Source organism: Coenobita brevimanus, chromosome 15, assembly GCF_032717465.1.
Source record: "Coenobita brevimanus isolate Jiangsu-jjx chromosome 15, ASM3271746v2, whole genome shotgun sequence".
Lineage (NCBI taxonomy): Eukaryota > Metazoa > Arthropoda > Malacostraca > Decapoda > Coenobitidae > Coenobita > Coenobita brevimanus.
In genome coordinates this window covers 31,367,079-31,392,276 of record NC_136968.1, presented here as the reverse complement: position 1 = coordinate 31,392,276, position 25,198 = coordinate 31,367,079, and the positions used below count along the sequence as shown (strand labels likewise).

Genomic DNA, 25,198 nt, shown 5'->3' with positions numbered 1-25,198 from the left:
TACAGCACTGGACTCAAGGGGTTATGACTTACTCTTCTCTTTTTTCTTATCAATAAGTGTTTTATACACGGCGACCCAGAAGGAGAGGGTATAAGTTTAGAAAATGGTAGATGTGAAAATTCTAAGTGAAAAACGCTATATGAACATGGGTCTCAATCTCAACCGTAATGGAGGTCCACTTACTGGTGTTGTTGTGGGCTAAAATAGTTTCCCTCATAATTCCTTATAATTCACTCATATGGCCACCAGTAACTACAGCTCCACAACATTTGCGATATGAACCTGTTAATGAAGAATTTTTTTACTTAGCATTCCTTCATCATTTCCCAGTAACATCTTTTCCTCCTGGGACACCCTGTATAATGACAATGAATGAAAAATATAAAAATTGCATATTAACACAGGAGATAAAGATATACACCGGGAAAGGAGAGGTTCTAGGGAGTCTCCTTAACTGAACACAATATGATCCTAAATCCTCACTGCACCTTCTTCAATACTGAATGACATCGTAAATGCCTGATTAGGTCTGGCTTGTCACAAAACTGTATACCACATACATGACACTTGAATTTCTTTGCTCCAGAATGAAACAATACATGCTGGGCAAAGTTTGTCTTGTCACAGAAATATTTATCGCATTCATCACACCTAAACTTCTTCATCCGTGCGTGGATTTCCAGGTGCTTTGTGAGGCTGCTTTTCAGAACAAAGCCTTTATTACACTCACTGCATTCGAACTTCTTTTCTCCTGCATGAAGTATTAAATGCTGGGCCAAGTGGCATTTCTGGCGGAACAGTTTATTACACTCACCACACTTAAACTTCTTCACCCCGGAATGGATCAGTGAGTGTCTGGTGAGAGCAGATTTATCATTAAACTTCTTATCACACTCATCACACTTGAAATTCTTTACCCCTGAATGAATTACTATGTGTTGGGTAAGATGACTCCTCTGGAGAAATGATTTGCCACATGAATCACACTTGAACTTCTTTGTGCCTGAGTGAGTGAGCATATGCTGAGTGAGGTGACTTTTCTGGACAAACTTTTTACCACACTCGTCACACCTGAACCTCTTCTCCCCAGTGTGAATCAGTGAGTGCTTGTTATAGTGGCTCTTCTGACCAAACAGTCTACCACATTCCTCACACTTAAATTTCTTCTCTCTTGAATGAACCAATGAGTGTCGACTGAGGTTTGTCTTGGATGTAAACATTTTATCACACTCCACACATTTCAGCTTATTAACTTTACCTGTGAGGATCATTGTGTCTTGAGTAATTTCAATTCCCTTTAAGCACACTTCCTCTTTCACCTCATACTCATAATGAATGTCTGGCTTTTCCTCAACTACCTCCATTACTGATTTTATTTTTATCCATATATTTATTTACTTTTTATCAGACTCTCAGCACAGACTTGATGACCCTTTCCCCGAGACCCAGCACACCTCCTAAGTGCCACATAGCTTCACATGTCAATGCTATTACCCTCCACCTGTACCAAGTGGATGCTGGGCTTGTACCAATAATGGTATTAGCACAATGCGTCTGTGACAAGTCCCTGGTTCTTGTTGAGTATCAGTAAAGACTGCTTTAATGAAACTCAAATAATTTAAGTGTTCCATACCTCAGCCTGGGACTGAACTTGCATCCATTTAGAATGCAGGTCACTTCTCACACCCTCTGACCACCACTTCCCTAAATCTTTTTGAAACTGATTCTGATCTCCACTCTGCTGCATAGCATTGCCAGCCTTACCACAGCAATCATAAATCACCACCACAGTCATAAGAAGAATGTGCTCATAAATACTGAATTACAACATACAAGCTGTGGTAATTACCACACTAACCACAATAACCATCCACTAATTTCACATCTTGGTACAGAACACCCAATATTTTTGAGGACTCACAAATATTAAACAATCCAGAATGCACCTCTGCCAAACACAATTACCAGTATTATTCACATTCTCAAACACTGAAACAAATATCTATACTCAAAATCCCTGTCTAAACAGAGTCAATCAGTACTGAGGCAGGTCTCTGATAACCACTGTTGATGGTTCAGCTTCACTGACTTCGAAGTTTACCTGGAACAAAAGCTACCATTAGACTAGCATCTGTGTGAACCTAACAAGACTGTAGCTAGAAGGGGCAGCATAAACATCTGGGTAGTGACAAAACCATTACCTTACACTGTGGCTGAAGCACTGCCCACATCACTTCTCATACACTCACAACCAGGGTGGGCTTGGGTGGCTGTGCTGTGATTAATGCACTCATTCTCTTGTCACTATCTCACAACTTGCCTGAAACAAAATATTGTAAGCTACCAAGTGGACAGGCTGTAACATCTCTTTATGTGGATTTTCAAATACAGTGCCCTTGCACAGTGAACGAGTTTATGGGCAGCAGACAAGCTCATTCACTGTGAACAACACATCTTATTGGAAACGTAGCATATGGGTGGCACCACTCCCTCAAAGTCCACTTTATGAGCCATAGAAATATACTGCAGTACAGAAATACAGCATAAAATATAAAATACTTGTACATGGCTATTTACCTTAAGTGGAACTGATGGCAGTTCTGATTGTCTTGAATACAGGTGGTTGTGAGGCAGGGAGATACACTTGGTGTCCCTGCCACATTACCTTCCACTCCCTTGTTCCCGTTCCAAGTCTCACCCTTGTCACTTACTGAACCATTTTCCCACATGCCTCTACCTCGTTCACCTCTCCCATAAAACCATCAAAGTCCAAAGATGACACCACTGACATCACATCATTATCGTCTTCCCCAGGAAATGTAGCAGACGATGTACAGGCAACTGGCTCCTGTTGTTCTTGAGTTCGGTATAGTGCGTGATTTTCTTCTGCTGACTTCCATGTTGTGCCCTTCAATGTAAAACTGAAAAATGGTTTCTACTCCACCAAGCACTTCCTGTGTCCTAAGGTAGCTGGTTTCGTTTGCCTTGACCTTTTCTCTCAGATCATCCACTGCCATAAGAATTTTACTTATCTTCAACAGGGGTAAACCTTCGTCTTCCATTGGATTCTGCTCAACAGGGTGCGCAGATCTGGCCTGTTGTGCAGTGTCTACTAGGGGGTGAGGGGGTCGTTCAGTATGAGAAATGGTGGTTATGGCCTACTCTTTCCCCCGATTTCGTTCACTCGGAGTTCAACTTGTTCATTATGGTTTTGTGGACCTGATTACCCCCTGCTCATTCACTAGGCGAATCGTTTACTCTGAATACGTTCACTGTGTGAGGGCACTGTACAATAATTCTTTCCATAACAGAATGAACTCCATATGTATCTTGCATATAACATACATGTACTGCTCTATATTATTAAGAAGACTGGCTAACTAACCAATAAATCATTATATTATCCATTCCGGGCACATTTTTTTTTTTTTTGCCAAGCCTTCTATAACACTCACATGGGAAGAATGATATATCTCTGAGTCAAGGATCCACCGAAGGCCCTTCAGCCTTGGTGTGGACCATCACCACTTTTCCCCCCCTTCACTGAGTATAATGGCCCAGCGCTAGGCAACTCATATCAGATAATTAAGACAAGACTGATTATCCCTATACTTGGATTGTTTTTACCTGGCAGGAACCTACTAGGATACTCCCACAACTTGAACATTTGTGGTTGCAAGAAATTCACTGAACCTTACTCATGGGGCAGGAATGAGTCTCTCTAGTCAATGATCAGCTTAATCCTCCAGTCCTACTACATTTGGGCATCAACTGAGCTGAAGGGAATTAGAGATCTCTGTCAGCTTAGAAAAAAATAAGTTATACGAGGTCTGTCCAAAAAGAAACCAAACTTTTTAAATAGTGTATCAACTAGGTGGCAAAACATGATCATGATGGAAACACTGTGTAGCGGAACTTTAAGCTTTAGTTTAGCACTAGCCTCATCGCGCCATGTCACTCTGCCACTGAGTACATGCGCTTGAGTGAATGTATGTTTGGTGCACTTGGCAAATTTTCTTTTATCTCTTCTATCATCTGAAATTGGCGACCTGTCAGGGAGGATTTAACTGGAGGAAGGGGGGAGGGGGGGAAGGACATCCACAAGGGACAAATCTGAAAAGTTCGGGATGATAACTGTTTCGTGCTTCGCCAGAAAGTCACAGATAAGGTGCAATGCGTGTGCAGGTGCATCATCATGGTGCAGCATCCAGGTTTTGTTTGTCCACGTCTCAGGCTTTTTCCTTCGCACTGCCTCCCTTAAATGCTTGGACGTCCATGTTTAACTCTTTATTGACTGTCTGACCATGTAGAACAAGTTTATGATGAACAATGCCCATCCAATAAAAAAAGATTATCAACACCACCTTCACATTTGAGCAACTCTGATGTGATTTTTTTGGTTGCGATGACAATGTTCCAACCCAATGCGATGACTACCTTTTTGTTCTGACACTGTAGCTGTACACCCACGTTTTATCACCTGCTATGACATTTTTCAGGAAGTTTTTATCAGCATTCAAACAATTAAAGAGTTCCTGACTGACTGTGACATGGCTCTCTTTTTGCTCATCTGTCAGCAGATGTGACACAAATTTTGTGGCAGCATGAAGCATCTCAAGTTTTTTATTTAAAATCGTGTGGCATAAACTTTTACAGAGCCAACTTCCTTGGAAACTTCAAAGACAGTCAGACGACAATTTTCACACATCACAACGCACACTTTCACAACATGATTGTCATCTCTTGACAAGGAAGACCAATCAGATTTGGGATCACCTTCGGTGGATGTTCTTCCCGATTCAAACTGCTGCAGCCACTTGTAACACTGTGTACAGCTCAAGCAATCCTCCCTGTAAGCCTGTTGCAACATGTGAAAAGTCTCCGTAAAAGTTCTTCCCAATCTGAAACAGAATTTCATGCAAAAACGTTGCTCTTCAAGATCCTTCATTGTTCAACTTGCAACAAATCACCAAATGCATTAAACACATTCACTCAAGCACGCATACTTTGATGACTACGTGATGTGTTGTGCTGCTGCTAATGTTGGACTAAAGCTCAAGTTGTTGCTGCACAGTGCTCCTATCGTGATCATGCTACACCAGATAGTGCACTAATTAACCCACCGCGTCCTGTCAGATATTTCACCAATGATCCCCCTCAATCCTGGCAGATTACAGAAAAATTTCTTTTTGGCTAAAACCTCCATTTTTTATGAGAAACATCAAAAATTCAGAGAGAAAGTGCTCACCTGAGCTTAGAAATGCCCAGTATAGGTGATCTTCCCCTCACCTGGTACCGTCTTCTATCGAGCCCAGCTCCAGAGAAGACGTTTTCTATTGGAGGGGTAACTATTCCAAACTACTTAAAATCGGTAGATATTTATTTACTTGGTACGAATTATGTGTAGTACAAGAGTATGCTGGTTTTCACACAGTAATACCGTACCTTCCTTGATGACGTTACCTGCTCATCACCTCTGATATTTTTTTCTCTGGCGCCACATAAACTTTGTCCTCCACATTGTCATCAATTGGGGAATCACTCTTGCCTCGAATTTCATACTGTGGCACGACATGTCTTTACTGGCCAGGTCACTGGTAACAGGTGAGTTGCTGAGACAATGGTGTGCAGGGGGTGGGGGCATGCGGGGTAAGGCATTATTCCCACCTGGCGTTGAGTAGGAGAAGGTGTCCCGCATATACGAACCAAAAATCACACTCAAAATTTTTAAAATGTGCAAATGACAGACCTTGCAATTGTAGGGCGTTTATAAACGTCAGTGGGAGTCACAGTGACAAAACGTTCGGGCGCATATGTAAACAGGACAGGGCAGGTTAAAAGGTTTGGTTTCTTTCTGGACAGACCTTGTAGTCACTAATCCCTGAGTGGCATTATGTTAACAATAAATCCCAACCTTCCCTTGGTTTTAATTTCTTTATGGACCACACCCAGCATGACTGTCTTAAGCCCCTGGACATCAGGCAATTAACCCCTTCAGTCCAATGACACAATTTTAGATCTCACTCATGATATAACCAGATTATTTCATTCAAATTTGGACAGACCTATAGCAGTGATGGGGTCAGTAAGTGCTGTACTGTATCTTACTCATTCAGCTCAATCTCTCCAACAATGGTCCAAATCATCTGGTGATGGCAATAAGAGAATATAAATACAGGAGCCACAGGAGTGAAGGGGTTAACTATTCAACATAACTCACTAAAAATCAGGGTGGGCAGGACCAAGCAATAGGAAGGGAAAACATTAAGGTAGGACTATTGACAGAATATGACCAAAGCTTTGAGCAGAGAGCATTTTCATGATCCCTGCTCTTACTTCTCCCTTTCTGAAATAATTATATGATGCATGCAGGAAGATCAAATGTAGGCCTTTGTGATATTTACTACAGATGACCCCCGCTATTCGGGGGGGTTATGTACCCCACCCCCGCGAATGAGTGAAATCCACGAATAATCCGTACCTTCCGCAAAAATAACTGGTTTCACTGTTTTAACTATTCCCATTACCTACAGACCCACTATGAGACCTGTAGATGCATTTCATTGCACATTAATACTTCCTAAAAGGACAGTACAGGATGATACACAAGCCTTTCTGGGTGCAATGTACTGTACTCTCCCATGTGATGATGTAATGCACCGGGCTCTCATTCACATCAAAATGTCACCCAACAGCTGCAAACGACTGCCCCTCACACACCATGATTGGCAAAATCACTTGATCTTCCAGCGACCTCACTTTCTTCTGCTGTTTAGCCTCCCTGGCAACAAAGGCACCTTAACCAGCACACTTACACCCATTTTTCACAGGCATAAAGAATGGAGTTGATTAATGAAGCCATAATAACAAGCAGAATACAAGCGGATGCACAACTCATCAGATGAACTGAGACAGAATGAGCAAGGTGGTATATGATGGATGCAATGAAATACCGAATAGGCAGTCATTTACTGAACTGGTATTTTTAATTGGAAAATATTATAAGTATTACCACCATATAGGACCCCATTCAAAAATTTATGTTTAATATAACTATTGATAAAAAATCAGGATTCAGAGCTCTGTACTGTTCATTAACACTTCTGTCAAGGTCTCCCTATTCAGTCACCACTCTACTCATTATAGAAGGCATCTCTTACTGCTTGGTTTTTCAACTTCCATATTTTCCTCCTAGGTGTATAGGTCCTCTTTTTCATCACCCGCTCCTTAAGTGCCATGTCACATATCAATAACTTGTGTTGCTGCACACACTCCTCACTCCCTATAACTCGACCAATCCTCACTAACCTTCTACCAGCCCTCCTGACCAGGAAATAGTCTATCTGGCTGCTATTTCCCCCAGACGCATATATAAATCAACCTACTCTCTCTTTTCCTAAAATGTGTGTTGCACACAATCATGTTCATTGCCTCCCAAAACTTGAGTATCTTTTCCCCTTCCTCATTTCTTGTACAATATGCACATCCTCCATATACTCCTTCATATCCTTGAGCTGCATCACCTACATTACCATTTATGTCCCCTCCCAAAATTACAATCTCATCAACCTCTATACCACTTACTACACATTTTAGGTCATCCCAAAATCTATCCTTCTCTACCTCATCCAGGCCTGCCTGTGGAGCATACACCAATATAAATGCAAACATTAGTCCACCAAACAAAATTTTCACTACTATCATCCTTTCACCGATTTGCATTATACTCGCGACATATTCCACCCATTTCTCCTTCATCACTATATCCATCTGCCCTACCCCGCCAAAACAACTTGTAACGTCCCTCCCTCCCGGCAATCATTCTGGCTATATCTGACTCCCTGCATACATCCCACATCCACCCACCTTCTACTCAGTGCTTCTACTATTTGCCCCACTCTACCCCTCAAGCTTCCCACATTCCATGATGCCACTCTGATCCCCTTGGGTGATTTCTTTTCCTTAGGATTGCTTTGAATTTCTTACTTGCCATAATCAGTAATAAATAGTGGGGAGAGACATACCACAAGCCCCACCCACTTGCACAGTCCCAGGTAGCAGGCATGGGATCTGGGATCCACTGCCCACCAGCCTTGACCAGTGGCTGTGGCAGTGGTCTCAGGGCACCCTGCTAGAACAGCTACAGGGACACCCTTCAAGCAGGCCTTGGCATTGTAACAGCCCTGCCATATAAATATTGATAAGGCAGCCTTCTGGGGCACCACTCCCAGGTTCAGGCCCCTCTCTACTGAGTGGATGCAGCAGCATAGGAACTGTAATGCCTTGTACCCTTTAGCACAGGTTTCAAACCCCATCCCATCCTGACATCAAAATCTATGCTGGCGCAGCCCTCATCACACCTCCCCATAATAGATTCGCCACTAAGTAGCGAGGGCAAAGTTTTCTGGCCGCATGCTCTTGCTGGTGTCAACCCGTGACATAATGGGGTACACTGTGATATGTAAAGAGCATGTGGTGTATTGTAGGAGATAGTTGGAGGAAGTGTATGGGAGAGTATGCTGGTCTACTCTCCATATCAGTGTCACACTGAAGAGGTCGCCAAAGGGGAATGGTCAGATATTCTAGCAGCAAGTGAAATGGGTGCTTCAGCTCTCCCTATCACCAGCACTTTTGTCAACAGCTTCCTGTTAAGCCACCACTCCACTCATCTTGGTGTAGAAGGAATTCTTTACTGCGTGGTTTTTCAATTTTAATTTTTTCCTCCTAGGTGCATAGGTCCTCTTTTTCATCACCTGCGCCTTAAGCCCCACCCACCAGGAAGTGGCATATGCTGCAGCAAATGAGTGGCTGGGGACCACCAGGTGATGGAAGGAGCTGCATATGTATTTCCACCATCATTTGAACCGGCTGGCATTTGATCTCATCACCAATGGTGTGCAAGAGATTCCCACCAATGAACACAAGCATAGGTCAGTCAGTCCCGCGCCTTTGCCAGGTGAAAGACGATGTCTTCACGTTCCTCCTCGTCTGATTCTGTCCCTGCCGGCCACGGCCGCTTGCCTCATCCACCCCTGCCAAGCCTCTATCCAAGGACAGGTTACTTGATGTGCAAGTGATGTGTTTGTTTGTCTGTATTTTGCAAGTGATAATGAAAGTTCAAAGCCAATAGGTGAAGTTGAGTTTGTAAATATCTGAGTCACCCTGGCAATAACGAAACAAAACCCAAGTCGCACTGTAGAAAATGTTTTGGGTTTCTGTATTTTTTTGGCTCTGAAATCAGTATGCAAAATATGCGACATAAACTGTAAATATAATATCAAATACACACAGAATAAGACAACCAGAACATAAGTACTGTATTAAAGAAAGTGTTATAACAAGTCGGGGCCATGCGCACACAAACACACACACACACAGAAATCCCACCTCAAATGCCTAAGTTGATCATCTTCCTCACGTTCTTACTCATCAACACGACCACCTGCAGACCTGGGGATTCTTTCATTTGCAAGAAGAGTTGTTGAGTAAAATGGTTTTTCTGTCTCTCTAACTGCAATACTTTTCCAGATGTGAATGTTTGAAAATAGGCTGTTTTCAGGAAAACACCCGTAGGGAAAGTGCGCTAGCCTCAAAACAGTGCCGACAGGTAGCAGTTAAGCACCATGTCACATATGAATAATTTGTGTTGCTGCACACACTCTTTGCTCCCTATACATCCTTCACCAACCTCCCTCCTATCAGCCCTTCTGACCAGAAAATAGTCTACCTGGCTACTGTTTCCCCCACACTCGTGTGTAATCAACCAACTCTCTCTTTTCCTAATATGTGTGTTGCACACAATCATGTTTACTGCCTCCCCAAACTCGAGTATCTTTCCCCCTTCCTCATTTCTCATAAAGTATGTGCATTCCCCGTGTACCCCTTCATAACCTTGAGCTGCTTCACTTACATGACCATTTAAGTCCCCTCCCAAAACTACAATCTCATCATTCCCCATGCTGCTTACCACATGTATGTTATCCCAGAATCTATCTTTTTCTACATTATCCATGCCAGCCTGTGGAGCATACGCCAATACAAATGAAAATGTGAGTCTACCAAACAAAATTTTCACTACTATAACCCCTTCTCTCACTCTCATTACATTCATGAAATAATCCACCCATTTTTCCTTAACCAGCATACCCACAACACCATATCCACCTACCCTTCCCTGTCAAAATATCCTGTACCGACAATCCCTCCCGGGCAATCATCCTGGCTGATACTTCCCTGTATCTTACCTCCTGTATATAGCTAACATCCACCCACCTCCTACTCACTGCCTCATCCACTTCAGTCAGACTGAAGGATAAATATGACTACTTACCAAGAAAATTCATTCCTATATCATAACCAAGGTTCACTGAATTTCTTGCAATAATAACTTAGCATTCAAAACTGATCCACCTCTGTCAGACAAAAACAAACTGACAACTGTACAGTATACTGAGTTATGGACTATCTATCTACTCTATAGCTTTAATCCCATAAGGGATGGCCACAAAAAAATCACCTCCATGTCACACTGTTCCGACATTTTGCTGACTTTTCCTCAACTTACAGTCTCCTCTCTCATATACCTCTCTGCTCCATCCCTTCACCTTATCCTCAGTCTCCACCTCACTCACATATATTCTTCTAGTGAGTCTCTGACTCCCCATCCTCTCCACATGGCCAAACCACCTCCATGTATGGCTCCTAACTCACATCCACATCATAACGCTCCTTCACTTCCTCATTTGTCAGTCTGCCTTTCAATGTAACTCCACATGCTCCTCTCAAATACCGGTAACTCATTTTCACTGCTCTCGCTTTTAACTTGTATCCCTCCAACATGGTCCAAACTTCACTTCCATACATTACAGTGGAGATCGCAAAACAGTCATGAAATGACTTTTTTTTACTTTCATGCTTACGTCATGATTTCTTATCACTGTTTTCAATGAACCAGCAACTTTTTTTCCTACCTGTATTCTTTCAAGCACTTCATCCTCCTGAGTTATGGTGCTCCGACTAACTGTGATCCAAAGGGGCCTAGTGTACAGCAGTGAACAAGCTCACCAATAATCCTCTGCCAGCACTGTGTCCAGCCTTTCATATTTTTCATTCTTCATAAGACAACAGAGTCTCCTTCCTTCTCATTTACTTTTGTTGTGTACTTCAAATTGCAGTCACAAAAAACTAGTTCATGTAATGTCTTCCACAGCCACAGCTGACAAAGAAGTGTCAGTGCTCATGACTGTACAGTACTTCGAAGAGTGATTGGGGTATACTGTTCACTTAATGCTGCTAAGGGAAAAGCAACTGATCACTTTCATCTTAAATGTCTGGACTGAGCAGCTTAACCCCGGGCTCCTACACTCCTGTAATGGACTGGATGATGGATGGATGGATGGATAAATATGAACAAAATATCATCACTGAATTCCAGAGTAAATCACTTGCATCAGACTGACTGTGAGTGAGACTGCAATGAGAACTAATGTCAAAGTGTAATCTTGAATGATCAGTTAAAATTAGCAATTAACCCTCTCGCGCATGATAAGTTTCGATAAGTTTTCCGGTGCTTGATTTTTTCTGCGAAGCCGCCCGGCCCGGTTGCCCGCGCGCGGCAAATAACACGTATTCTCTCCTTATTTTCTCCACCCAAACATCAATATACTGCCATGAAACCTATGTCACCTTATTCGTCGATGTTTGTTCTAGCTGATAAGCTCCACAAAAAAAAACAGGAAAACACGAATAAAACAACATTAGGCGACCGTGAATAAACATTTTGCTACATCACGTTCACTTCCCAACATCACCATTTGATTGTTTTCCATCATACAGGAAAATGTTATTAGAAGTTTTGATAGAGAATTTCATCAGCTTTCTAAACAGACAAATCCGGTTGTCATACGATTTGTAGTTTTCGAGAAAATAGCCAAAAACTGAAAGCCATTTGTGAAAAAATTCAAGGAGCTCTAATTCTGAACTTTTCTCACACGTTATGTTTTTATTGCATAATATTATGCAGAATTTCACGAGCTTTCTAATGACCTAAAAATGGTTTCGGTACGCCTCACAGTTTTCGAGTAAATTGCCAAAAATGACTGGGAACTCATGTCCGTGTCACTTTCATGATGTGTGCATAGCACATGCAATATTCTCGCCTACGTAACAACGAATACTTATCATAGATATTACATTGTTATGTCTTGTACATATGTAGAATTTACTGCTCTTTATCATGGTTCTTACAGGAAATCGATACGTCCAATAGTTTTCGAGCAATTGGCCGACAAAGTGAGATTACTCCTCCGAGCACTTTCGACTTTACCAAAACAGTCTGTTCCCCCAACTTTTCCAACAAAAAATGTTCCCAAAGGCTTATATTCTGCAAATGAACATACGTAGAATTTACTGCTCTTTATCATGGTTCTTACGGGAAATCGATACGTCCAATAGTTTTGGAGTAATTGGACGACAAATGTAGAATACTCCTCCTCACCCGCATGCGAGATAAAAAACATTCTTTCCCTGCCTCACCCACGGCTCTTTATTATCTTCTTTTTTTACTCAAAGTATACACGTAAAATATCATAAGGTTTTTGATAGTGCTGTCAGAAACTCAACATGACCACTAGTCTTTTTGCTTGGTTCTGATACTGAGGCTGAACTTTCTTCCATATGTGTGTATATAAAAAAACATTACTTATTTGTGTAAAAAATACTGAACTATAGAAATAGGTCAATATACAGATCAACAAAATACTGATAACTCACTTCCTCCAGAGATGATGGCAGTAGCTTGAAGATGAGGAGTTATCCTCCAGAGATGTTGAGATGATGGCAGTAGCTTGAAGATGAGGAGTTATGTAGTGTGTGTGTGTGTGTGTGTGTGTGTGTATTTACCTATTTGTATTATACAGGAATTGAGCAATGCTCGTGTTGTCCTGTCTCCATATCCACATTTATCAAGTCTACCTTTACACACATGAATGTTTTTCTCATGCACCACCTCTTTGTCTAAGTCGTTCCAAATATTTAAGTATTTACCTAATATACCTAATTGTGATATACACGGAATGTACTATGCTCGTGGGTTTCCATCGCTGTTTCTCAATAAGTCAAATTTGGCTTTAAACTCGTTTAAGTTTTTAGACTGGACAATCTCTTTGTCCAGGCTATTCCATAAGTCTATACTTCTGTAAGGAAAGCTATATTTCTTGATATCCTTCAAGCAGCTTGACTTTTTCAATTTCATTCCGTGTCCTCTTGTTACTCTCTTATCCCATATAAACAGATCTTCTTTGTCAATTTTATCTACTCCCACCATGGTCCTGAACACTGCAATCATGTCTCCCCTCTTTCTCCTTTCTTCTAAGGAAGGCAAATCCAATTTTTCCAGCCTCTCTCTGTATGATAGGTCTGTCAGACTGGGGACCGTCTTGGTTGCTGTTCTTTGTATTCTCTCAATCTTGTTTATATCTTTCTTTTTGTGTGGGGACCACACTACCACTGCATATTCTAACCTGGGGCGGATCATTGCCACTATCAATTTTTTCATCATCTCCTCATCCATATAATGAAATGCTACTCTTATGTTAGTCAAGAGTTTATAAGTCTCTCCAACTATCTTGTTAATGTGCTTTTCTGGTGACAAACTATCTTGGACCGGCACTCCCAAATCTTTCTCTTCTCTCCTCTTTGTGATTAATTCATTACCCAATAAATAATTCAGTGATGGCCTCCTGGTACTTTTACCCATTTCCAATATTTTACACTTCTTTACATTAAATTTCATTTCCCACGTCCGGCTCCAATTGTGTATCCTATCCAAATCCTCCTGCAGTATTTTACAATCCTCCTCAACCTCTACCTTCCTCAAGATCTTTACATCATCAGCAAACAGACTTGCATAACTGTTCACTCCATCTACCATATCATTTACGTAAATCAGGAACATTACTGGCGCCAACACCGAGCCTTGAGGGACTCCACTTGTTACTTCCCTCCATCCAGACATCCTATCCTTTATTACTGTCCTCATTTGTCTGTCTTTCAAAAAGTCTCTCATCCATTCCAGAAGTTTCCCCTTCAGTCCTCCTATATATTCTAGTTTCCACATTAGTCTTTTATAGGTACCTTGTCAAAGGCCTTCTCTAAGTCTAGGTACACACAATCCACCCAACCATCTCTCTCCTGTACCACGTCAATCGCTCTTGAGTAAAAGCTCAACAAGTTAGAAACACATGACCTTCCACTTCTGAATCCAAACTGACATTCAGCCAAAATATTCATCTATTATATTAGACTACAAACAATATGTGAAGTCGTATGTCAGGAGCTGGTTGTGAGTTGTTGGTTGTGAGAGGTATTTTTTTTTCTTTTCACTCTTCATAATGAAGAATCAATTGTGCACTCGTGGGCTTGTATTTTGTTGGAATTCATTGTAGAACTGAAGCTAATCTTGTAGAGTGTCGCCTGCTTTTGTAGAAATTCACTGTTGATTCGAAGACGAGGTGTGTGTGTGTGTGTGTGTGTGTGTGTGTGTGTGTGTGTGTGTGTGTGGGTGAGTGTGTATGCATGTGTGTGTGTGTGTGTCTGTGGCTATGGCGTATTTTCTTCTCTCCTTGTGATACATTTGCCTAAAACACATCCGATGCACACAATAGATTTCTCCACGAACATTCGCTGCACGACATACGTATGTATATGTGGTTGTGGCATATTTCTTGTCTCTGACACTTGCGCTATGTTTTAGCTAAGTCAGTCAATGCATGAAATATTTCTCTGTGAACACTCGCTGCACTATTTTATATGTATATTTCACACTAAACCATACACAATATAAAACACTATCACATGATTCCATAACAACCTTATCTATTATTCCCGACTCTATGGCATACGTGACTGCCTGTTTCCTTAGCGACTGTTGCATATCTCTATGCGTGCATAATGCCTGCTATTGTAGGTTAGTTATTTCACCAATCCAGGCACTCTATGTTTCACAAATATAAGTACTGGCTTCACTATAAAAAGGTAAAATACTCACATCATTTATGGGCAGGGTGAAGCAGAGTGGAAACCCCGTTATAACAAACCACACTCCTGCCTGTAGGCTTAACGGCTGATAACAGGCCCCCAATGATTTACAGACAATATATCTATGTTCCATAGACACAATCACTTCACATTATAGTCAAAAACACTGTACAATCACAATACAGTATTTCAATAATGGCCTCTGCCTCGGGTGGGAGGGGGAAAATGGCGGGTTTAAAGGGACGCTGACAGCTTCACTACTCTCCTGCCTGGCTGGTCATGAGATACTGAGATATTTCTGCTATGCATTGTCTCATCAGAGCAGTCACAGTGTTGCCAAATGCTTACCTTGGAAGAGAGATGCACACACCGGAACGAACCCAAATTTGACGCAAATCGGCTGAAAATTTTTCTTTTGACGGCGTTTTTTCTGCTTAGGAACGCGATTTGCGTGACTGTGCTTCTTTGTAACAAACTACATGGAATGCGAATCACGTGACTGTGCCTGAGAGGGTTAACTGCATAGGCCCATACTGAAGTGACACTATACCTTATTTTCTCTAACTTGGCCTAAAATTGCTACCTATCCATCTTGAAAACTGAGTTATAGTAATATATTAAAGAAGTGTTATAGAAAAGACGCACAGCCATAGCATTATCTCTTTCTGCAGTGGGTACAGGAAATGATATTCCAAAAGGATACTTCATTCATTCATTCATTGCCAGACGCCATGTATCCCAAACGGGGTGGCCAACAGCTTAGAGTTAATTGTTTTTTACAGGGAGGGGCACTAATCCTCCACCAACCCCACTTGACACGTAGGGATGCCAACAGCATCTGGTGTTCCCAGGTGGTCACCCATCCAAGTACTAACCAGACCCAACGTTGCTTAATAATAATAATAAAAATAAAAATAATAACAATAATAATGTTTTTACGACTGAAAAGCAAGAGAGAGAGAGATAAACACGAAAAAAGCCAAAATTCTTACTGATCATACAAGAGAAATATCACATAACAAATATGTAATGCACAAAAATAAATCACTAGAGATCAGGTGTTAAGAGTCTGCACGGCCACCTACAATGACCCAGAGAAATCATAACTATCCAAAAGGATACTTGGGCCAACATAACATGAAAGATCTACAGGAATCGTACTCTCGTTGGCAAAGGAGGCTCCTTAGCATCTTCTCCTTAGTTACCACATATACCTTCATATATTTGGCAAACTACCAGTACAAATTTATATTCCCTTGTGCTACTTACATCCTTTTATAAACTGATATGTTATTAAGACTGATGGATCGTCTGAACACGAAACTGGTGTATTACAGACTAAGCTACTCTTCACTTGCACACCACCATCCTAATTCTGGTCAACAGGGATGGAGATGTGGGATATTTGTATTGCCAGGCAGCTTAACTTCCAAATTATATCAGTATCAGCACAGGAAGGCATCCATCTCCAGCACCGTACAGCCTGCACAAATAGCATACAACAGAATTGACCACTTGAATCCACTGACATTTATTTTTAGTTTAAACTTGCTGCTTACAGAACATTTAATTACTTTCAGAGAGACTTTTTTTTATTTTATTTTTTTATTTTTTTTTTTTTTAGGTGGAGGGGTTAGATGTTCACTTCTGTAACCCTCGAACATGAGAGGCCATGCCCAATCTAATACAATTATCTGGAAGTAGGAAGAAAGCAAAATACACCAGTACATCCCTGGGTTGCGAGAGTTAACATGCCATAGGCACAGATAAAGTCAGGATTTAACTGGCAATGAAAGGTGCAACAAAAAACTCTACTACACTGACTAGAACATGATCATGGGAGCCATAATCTTGTTCCATGTGAGACTTTGTACCATCTCTTCCATATCACGTTCCTTTGCCTATTAACCCCATCAATCCGATGATGCCTTTCTTAGGTTTGTTTTCTACCTGCAGATGTTTTCTTTAAATCATAAAAGCTTTCTCATACTTAAGGGGATGATCAAGATTGTACTGAACTCCTTGAATTAGAAATCTTTCTCCTATTAAGAAAAAAATCACCTAGATAAAGTAAAAAAACTACATTTTAAAAATGTCATCAGATTCAAAGGGTTTGAACAGTGAAATCCAGTGCAATTTATACCCTTTGGGATGTAGGAACCTGAGGTCAGGTATATTTACAGGTAAATGACCAGCTTACACCCTGTGATGATATTTAAAAAAAAAAAAAAAAAAAAAAAAAAAAAAAAAATCAAGACACCTCAAGGATTAAACCTGCAAAGCACCATCAATCTAACCTGGGCACTGATCACTAGATCAGTTCTCCCTTTCACATGTTTTTCTCTTTCCATGATTTCTGAACCTTACCTCACCACCAGGGATGTGGAGTTGGAGTCGGAATCGTGGAGCTGTCTGTTATTGGAAGGAGTCGGAGTCGGGAGTTGGAAAAATTCCCACAACTCCGACTCTGAGCTTTCTGATTCTGAAATCGTATCAATTATATCCTTTCAATACTTTATTCGGTTTATTTTACAGCCATTTACTGTATAGCAGTTTGTTTGTTATTATGCAAGCACTATATGCAGAGAATTTAAAACAAAGATTTAAGAACTGCGTCTATAAAAATTCATGAATATTATTCATCTAGCTACATCATGTCCATATGTGCTATTATTAGTACAGTACTGTATATTTATACTTGAGTTGGAGTCGTACTTGTAAAATTTCTGGAGTCGGAGTCGAAGGAGGGAAATATTATCAGATTCCAAAACTCTGCACACCACATCCACCGGTGAGAAAAGAGGCAGAAATGATGATGATGATGATGATGATAACTCTGTGAGGGCAATGCAAAAGAAAAATTATTTGTACTGATGAAAACTACCACGATCGGAAAAATATGTTGTAACCTTTGTAAAAGAAATAAACTGCCAATCTCATATACCCCCTGTGGCATGTAGGAGCCTAAGGCTAGGCTACCCTCATCCAGTACACTCTGAGTAGACGACCAGCCTACTTCCCAAGGTGGCATTACAAGATAGAAGTACAGTATTACCAGTGACCTCTTGAAAACTGGGTTATTGTTTACAAACCCACTCTCAGTAGATATTAAATTTTTACTTCCCATAAGTAATATTCATCAACAAAAATGATCAGGGTGTAGATGCTGCAGTTAAGGATTAAGGGATTTTAATCCCCGAGCTAGGCAACTATGACCATAGAGCCCTGCTAGGTTACAGAAGCGTGCTACCACTCCCGGCACAGCAGTCCTGGGCGAGGCTCGAACTTGCAAGAAATGGAGGCTTTTCCGGGAGTGGAAAAGGGGTGCTAGCAGAGAGGAATACTTAGCTGCCAAGTGTAGGAATAGAAAGGAGGTATACAGGGCAAAATCTGATTCTCAAACTTTTACTGGATAACCTAAATAGTGCTGAAAGGAAGAATGTGTTGTTTAATGTGGCAAAGCAGATGATGAGGTAAAACTGGGATATCATATGTGAGCAGTATGTAAACAATGATGAAGGAAAGGTAATGGTGGATAATGAGAATATTAAAGTTGCCTGGAGAGAGCATTACAACCAGCTGCTGAATGAAGAGAGTGACTGGAACAGGGAAAGTTTGGAGTCAGCAGATCCAGTGTTTGGTCCTTGGCCTTTCATTGGTGCTGCTGATGTGAGCAGGGATATAGGTAGGGTGCAACTGGGGAAGGTGGTGGGTGTGTCTGGGTTTATTGCTGGAATGTTGAAGGCCTCAGCAGATATGTAGAGGAGTGGGTTTAGTTACCAGTACCGTACTGCTTTGATAAATTCAAATATATATGAGTGTGTTGTCTCAGATGACTGGGTGAAGAGTGTGGTTGTAAATGTGTATAAGAGGAAGGGTGATGCTCTGGAAAGAGGAAATTAGACAAGCATAAAACTTTTGGACCAGATAATGAAAGTGATAGAGAAAGCCCTTGAAGTATGTTAAAGGAAAGAGTGAATGTTGATGGGATGAAGCTGGGCTTATGGCTGCCAAAAGGACCATTTATGCCACATCCACTGCCTGGCAACTTCCGTAAAAATATATAGGAAAGAAAAGGGAGACGTGTTTTATTTTCCTGATTAGGAGAAGGCTGTTGAGAGTCCCTAGGGAGGCGGTGATGTGGGCAATGAGAACGCCTGAGATCGAGGAGTGGTTGGTTAGACCGGTTACGTCTACGTATGTATGTAGGTGCTCGCACCCAGGTGAGAATGAATGGAGATTTGAGCAACAAGTTTTCCGTGAAAGCTGGCATGCATCAGGGGTCAGTCTTGAACCCCCTGTTGTTTGTCATGGTGCTTGAAACTTTCTCACATGACCTCAGAAACGGACTAACATGAGAGATGTTGCATGCTAATGAGTTGGTGTTGACTGCAGGAAATGAAACGGAGGGTGACGAAAGATTTAAGAAGTTGAGAGACAGAATGGGTCACAAGGATCTGAGAGTAAATGTGGTAACAAACGTGATAATATCTAGGGCTGGTGGTGGTACAGTAAGACCTCACTATAACGGACTAATTGGGGCCCAAACCATTCCGAAAAATGTGAAATTCCGATAAAAGTGACATCCAGACTTCCCCTCGTTAATCCGGACTTCTTCCGATATATCAGACATTAGTCCAGATCGCATGAACGGTTTTTAAACTGTTTTCACTACCAATGCGGTACTGTACTGTGTTAAAACTTCACTACATTAATCAAGTGGTATAATATATACCCGGTATAATAATACTGTACTGTACACTGATAAACATGTCTTTTATTTACTTTATTGTGGTGAACATAGCAGAAGTGGTCAGGCAATCCGGACTGCTTCTGGCTTTATCGGACTTTTTCCGATATACAGGAATTTAGTCTGGTAGCTCCTTGAGTACGATAAAGGTGAATTCTGGTCTGTTGAAGTCCGTTATATCGTACCGTACTATCAAAGCAGAGGGAACATGGCCATATGTGGTCTGCCAAAAGGGTTTGGGAAGTAACTCCATCTTGCACAGTGTTTGTGATGAGTGGGTGCATAAGGGATGTAGTGGTATTAGAGGTAGGCTGTGAAATACTGTAATGCTGATTTTGTGTGTGCGGTGTGTCGGGGAAAGCATACAGATTATCGAGCATGAAAGGACTGATCTTGCTGGTGAGTCTCTTGAGTGTGTGGAGTTTTTATTTATTTGATTGACATGTTATGTGCTGGAGGTGTGGCTCTCTGGCAAGGGTAAACAGTGGCTGGAGGAAGTTCAGGGAGCTGTTGTCCTTCCTAATATGGAGAGTACTCACCTTCCCCCCCCCTCCATGCTAAGGGATCTTTGTATGCAGCATGTGTTAGGAGTGTAATGCTGTATGATAGTAAGACCTGGGCAGTAAAGGAAGAGGATATTCATGGGCTCAAGCATACAGAAATGACAATAATTAGATGGATGTGTAATGCATCCATGAATGCGAGGCCTGGTGGGGCTAGGACTGTGACTGAAGAACTGTGAGAAAGGATGGGACTGAATTGTATTAGTGTTGTGATGAGGAGCAGAATGAATTGGTTTGGGCTACTGGAGAGGATGGAAGATGACAGATGGATGCAAAAAGTGAGAAGTGTAAACGCTGGGAACAGTGTTGCTAGAGGCAGATGAAAAAAGACGTGGGATGAAGTTATGGTGTGACCACACACTGCCAGAAACTGAGCAGTGTGGACAGCTGCCATTAGGTGACCAAAGTTGATACATGCAAGCATGTTGGAGTCTTTATAAATGATACAATACAGTAAATGGCTTTTCTTCTATGGCATTTCCTTTGCAAATTGGTCCAAGAGGAATATTAAACTCTTTGGACTAAGTTAGTGTCACTTACATTGGAAAAAAATGTCAAAATTGAATCACACAGAACTATCCAGAAAAACAAATCTGAATGTAATAATGAGCGGATTTGTATATTTTTGCTGAGAACCAAACATTAAAGGGTGATGCTCCAAATGAGGTGCTGCAAGTTAACCATTTGGCCAGCGAAGTGAAGGGTTCCTGAGGCCTACACAACCCCAATCAAATGGCTAACACACACTGAACCCTAAGATGAATAAAATTTCCTGGTGGCAGTTAGAGTAAACATTTTGAAGTGTTGTCTGTTTAAATCACCATTTGCGACATTATTCTTTTGACTCCTCTTTCACAAATTGTTCCTTCCCCATCCCCTCCTTGCTTTCATTGACTCCCCCCAAAGGGTTATCTGCCAAAAACGTTTCACGAAAGGAAGTGCTAACAAAGTGATGAGGACTTTTAAATACTGTACTTGAATTCTAACTGTGGCTTTTGCCAAATATTATGCAAAAATGGCACCGCCTGATTCAATACCTTATCCCTTTCAGTACTTGTAGCCTAAACCTGCCCCTAATAATGCACCAAACTCTGCTCGGTAACCAGTGAAAAATAATAAATTGGGCTGAAGGGTTCACAATGAAAAAGATGTCACTCCTGATACTCACATGCCGGTACAAGTTATGGACACAAATTGCTGGAATTTTCTTCAATCTTGCGAAATCACTCAACATATCACGAAACACTCACATCCACAGCATCCTCTTCCCGCACTTGTTGTTATTTGTCTCAGCCGCTTCCTGCTCTGTGATTGCAACAATTATAATTAAACACAGTACTTCAGAATATTGCTGCAAAAAAACTCGTTTATCTCCGGAATACAGCTAAAACTGAAATTTGTCCCTCGGTGCAAAAAAAAAAAAAAAAATAATAATAATAATAATTCGCTGACAAAAAAAAAAAAAAGTTAACAGCGATTTGGCCGACAAGCCCCCAGATGTTCATCACCTTCCTTGGTCATAATTTTTACAGCTTGGTATTGACTGAATATTTAATGTTATTGTAATGCCGATTAAAATGCCCGCCGTGCCCGCCGCCGGACCTCCCACCTCACCACCCCCCACACCACCACCCAGCCGCCACCCCACCACAAACCCAGGAGGACACACCGGTGAGTTTAGTGACCTCAGCCAAGAGGGTCATCAGGACATTACGGTCCTAGGTCCCTATTCCCCGCAAGTTCCCCAACCCCAGGTGATCAGGGGAAGTAAACTACAGTGCGGGCGGAGCAGTGATCGACAGAATAGGGGTGGGACTGAACCAGATTCAGTCCCAGGTAACACCGTATTGACAGCTTTGTTACACCCTCTAGGGCAGGAGGCCCAAGGAAAAGAGGCCCAAGGCTACGGCCTAATAAAGAGTGTGAAGGGGAAAGCGACCCCAGGCTCCGGCCTTAACACACTAGGGAGAGAGAGTTGCCCCAGTGCATCCCTCTCTTGCTGTTCTCCCCTTCAGGAGCAACATCCCGTTGACGGTCCTAAGCCGCAGCGTGAGGGCGACCCCGTTCGTCCGGCAGATGTTCCTGCTAGGGCTGATCGGCTCCCTGCTACGACCAGAGTACGGATCAGGGTAAAGAGCCCCTGCTACCGTACGTGTAGCACTTCCCTATTACGGAAGCAACACCCCGTTGACGGTCCTAAGCCGCGGCGTGAGGGCGACCCCGTTCGTCCGGCAGTTGTTTTCCGTACGGGTAGACACTCGGCTCCGGCCGGGGCACGTACCAGGGTAGAGAATCCCCTGAAGGTAGACTCAATCCGTATTGGAGAGAGTGTGGCCTCTGTGCCCCTCACTCCGGCTTGTCTCCTACTACGGGAGCAACACCACGCCGGCGGTCCTCAGCCGCGGCGAAGGGGCGACCCCGTCCGCCCTACAGGTGTCCCCTGTACGCCGGGCAAGTTCACGGCTACAGCCGGAGTGTGTGACAAGGGAAGGCGACCCCAGGCTCCGGCCTCCAGACACACCCGAGAGGACACGGGTAATGTGAGTCCTCCTCCACCCTCTTTCCCTTCGGGGAGCCCTTCGTCACCACCTGGGAATATAGCCCCAGAGGAGACGCTAGAGTGGTGACAAGGCCCGATATCGGGCTTACCGCCTACACTCGGGAGTTCCTTGTTCCTGTTCGAGCCCCGTAGGAGACGCTGCCGCAGCCCATTCCTGACGGTGCCTGTCCCCCTTGGTGCCCGCAGTCCCAGGACGCCCAGGCTAGACTCTCCAACTCCCGACGAAGGCGATTCGGGCTCCCTCACTCCCCGGAGTCGGAAGAAGCAGGCCCGAATACTCCGGCTATTTGGCCCCAGTCCCGAGGGCCACCTAGCAGGTCGAGGCCCCCAGACCAAAGGGCCTCCCTGCACCCCACTGGCACGGCCCTAGTACGAGGACCGCCTCCCAGATCGAGGCCCCCAGACGGGAGAGCCTCCCTGCACCCCATCTACGAGTGTGACTTTAGAGTGACTATTACCCAGGAAACAGGGAAAACAGTGACAGTGACTCCGCAAGAAACCGTAGTCAATAGTGGCCCATCAGAACTGTGTTAACAGGGCAGAAAGTGAACTTTGTGAATTATCCTAGTCCCTCCCCATATAAGAGAGTCAGAGAGTTTTCTGTGAACATCTGAGGTAAGGGCGCGGGCGAGTCAAAAGCTAAATGTACGTGTCTCCGTGACAAGGTGACAGAGTCGAGTGTCGCTGTCCGCACCCTACCTCTTTTATAGTAATATTCCCAAACCAGACTCCCAACCTTGGTTATTCCTAAGGTGAACAATCCTATTTATATCCTGCCTCCAAGTGACGTGTAAACCATATTATAGAAAACTCACAATCTCCCTGTGTGAACATTGTAGTGTATACGATTGCTCTGTGGAGACCAGTGTTAACTCTGTATCTCTGTGTCCCTGTATCTTAAATATCATTCTATGTGTATTGTTACGAGTAGGATTAAGGTAATAGATGTGTTAAGGTATACTGCCTGGTTTTTATGTCCTGTTCCTTTGTTAATGCTTTACTTCCGGTCTAGAAAGAGGACCCCGCTTCAGTAGCTAGTGTTTTTACGACGAGAAGTCGCCTTAAAAACACAGCATTACACCGATGTTTTAGGATCGGCTTCCCGTCCCTCTAACGCCTAGTGTGTAGCTGGGTTCTCTTTTTAGACCGGAGCTTAGACAAATAGGAGAGAGGCAGGACACAAAAACTCAAGGCAACAACCTTACATGTGTATTACTAAATTCTACAGTGGAACGGGTAGATGTCACGGAGATACTGGGCAATTATAATTCTTAGGCCTAGATATGGGTTGCTAGTATCGCGGAAGATACTACTCAGGTCAAGGTCGGGTAAGGTGAATAGCACTTAGAGCAGAGAGGTTATGCAGTATTATTGCAGGAAGTCCAAGTTTTATGTATTGGTGGAGTTGATGATACTATTTCACTGTGGGTAATTACTACTTAAACACTAGGATCTGCATATGACCTTAGTGTGGTGTGGTGTTATTATTTGGTAGCGTGTTCACTGTGATAGACCCGTATTTCACTGTCTTGCAGTGTTCACTGTTTCACTGTCACTGAAATACAGAATAGCGTCCCCGGGAATGCCCAATCACCTCCATCAGGGATTCAGCATAGTGCCCCCGGAAATTCCCCGACACACCCACAAGGACCCCACGGAGGAGCAGCAGCAGCACACCGAGATTCGGCGCGAGAACGGCACAAGCCAGCCCGGGCCGTACGCCCCTATGACTCGGAGCCGCGCCGCCGTCGTCATAGCAGGAATCCTGCACTACCTTCCGGGCGAGTTTCCACCAAACCATCTCGGGATGGAGCTGTCTGTCCAGCTCCGATCAGCGCCCCTCAGGAGTTGGCCTGTAGCCACTCCCGCCTTCTACAGGAGTGTGCCAGTAGCCTCTCCGAAGGTGTCTTCCCTCTTGGGACGGCTGGTAGCCGACCGCCACTTGTAAAGGAATCGGCCAAAAGCCAACCTGAGGGTAATCAGGAGATGGCCTGTAGTCGCTCCCGCCTTCGTCAGAAGGTGTCTTTCCGGAGACGGCTGGTAGCCCCTCCACATCCCCTCCTGAAGGAGTCAGCCTGTGGCCGCTCCCACCTTCGTCAGATGGCTGGTAGCCGCTCCGAAGGCATTGCCCCTGAGTCGGCCTGTAGCCGCTCCACACCCCTCCTACAGGAGTCAGCCTGTAGCCGCTCCCACCTTATTCAAACGGCCAGTAGCTGCTCCGAAGGCATTGCCCCTGAGTCGGCCTGTAGCCACTCCCACCTTTGTCAGACGGCCAGTAGCTACTCAGAA

The 25,198-nt window shown here is 43.1% G+C and overlaps 1 protein-coding gene across 1 annotated transcript in view; it reads right to left on the bottom strand.

The window, feature by feature from the left end:
• Positions 1–25,198, bottom strand: part of LOC145390725 (uncharacterized) — a 78,506-nt gene that overhangs the window by 3,239 nt on the left and 50,069 nt on the right. Inside the window, exon 2 of the mRNA XM_080265519.1 lies at positions 652–1,148. Coding sequence (XP_080121645.1) covers positions 652–1,148 — 497 coding nt within the window. The remainder of the gene's footprint in view (positions 1–651; positions 1,149–25,198) is intronic.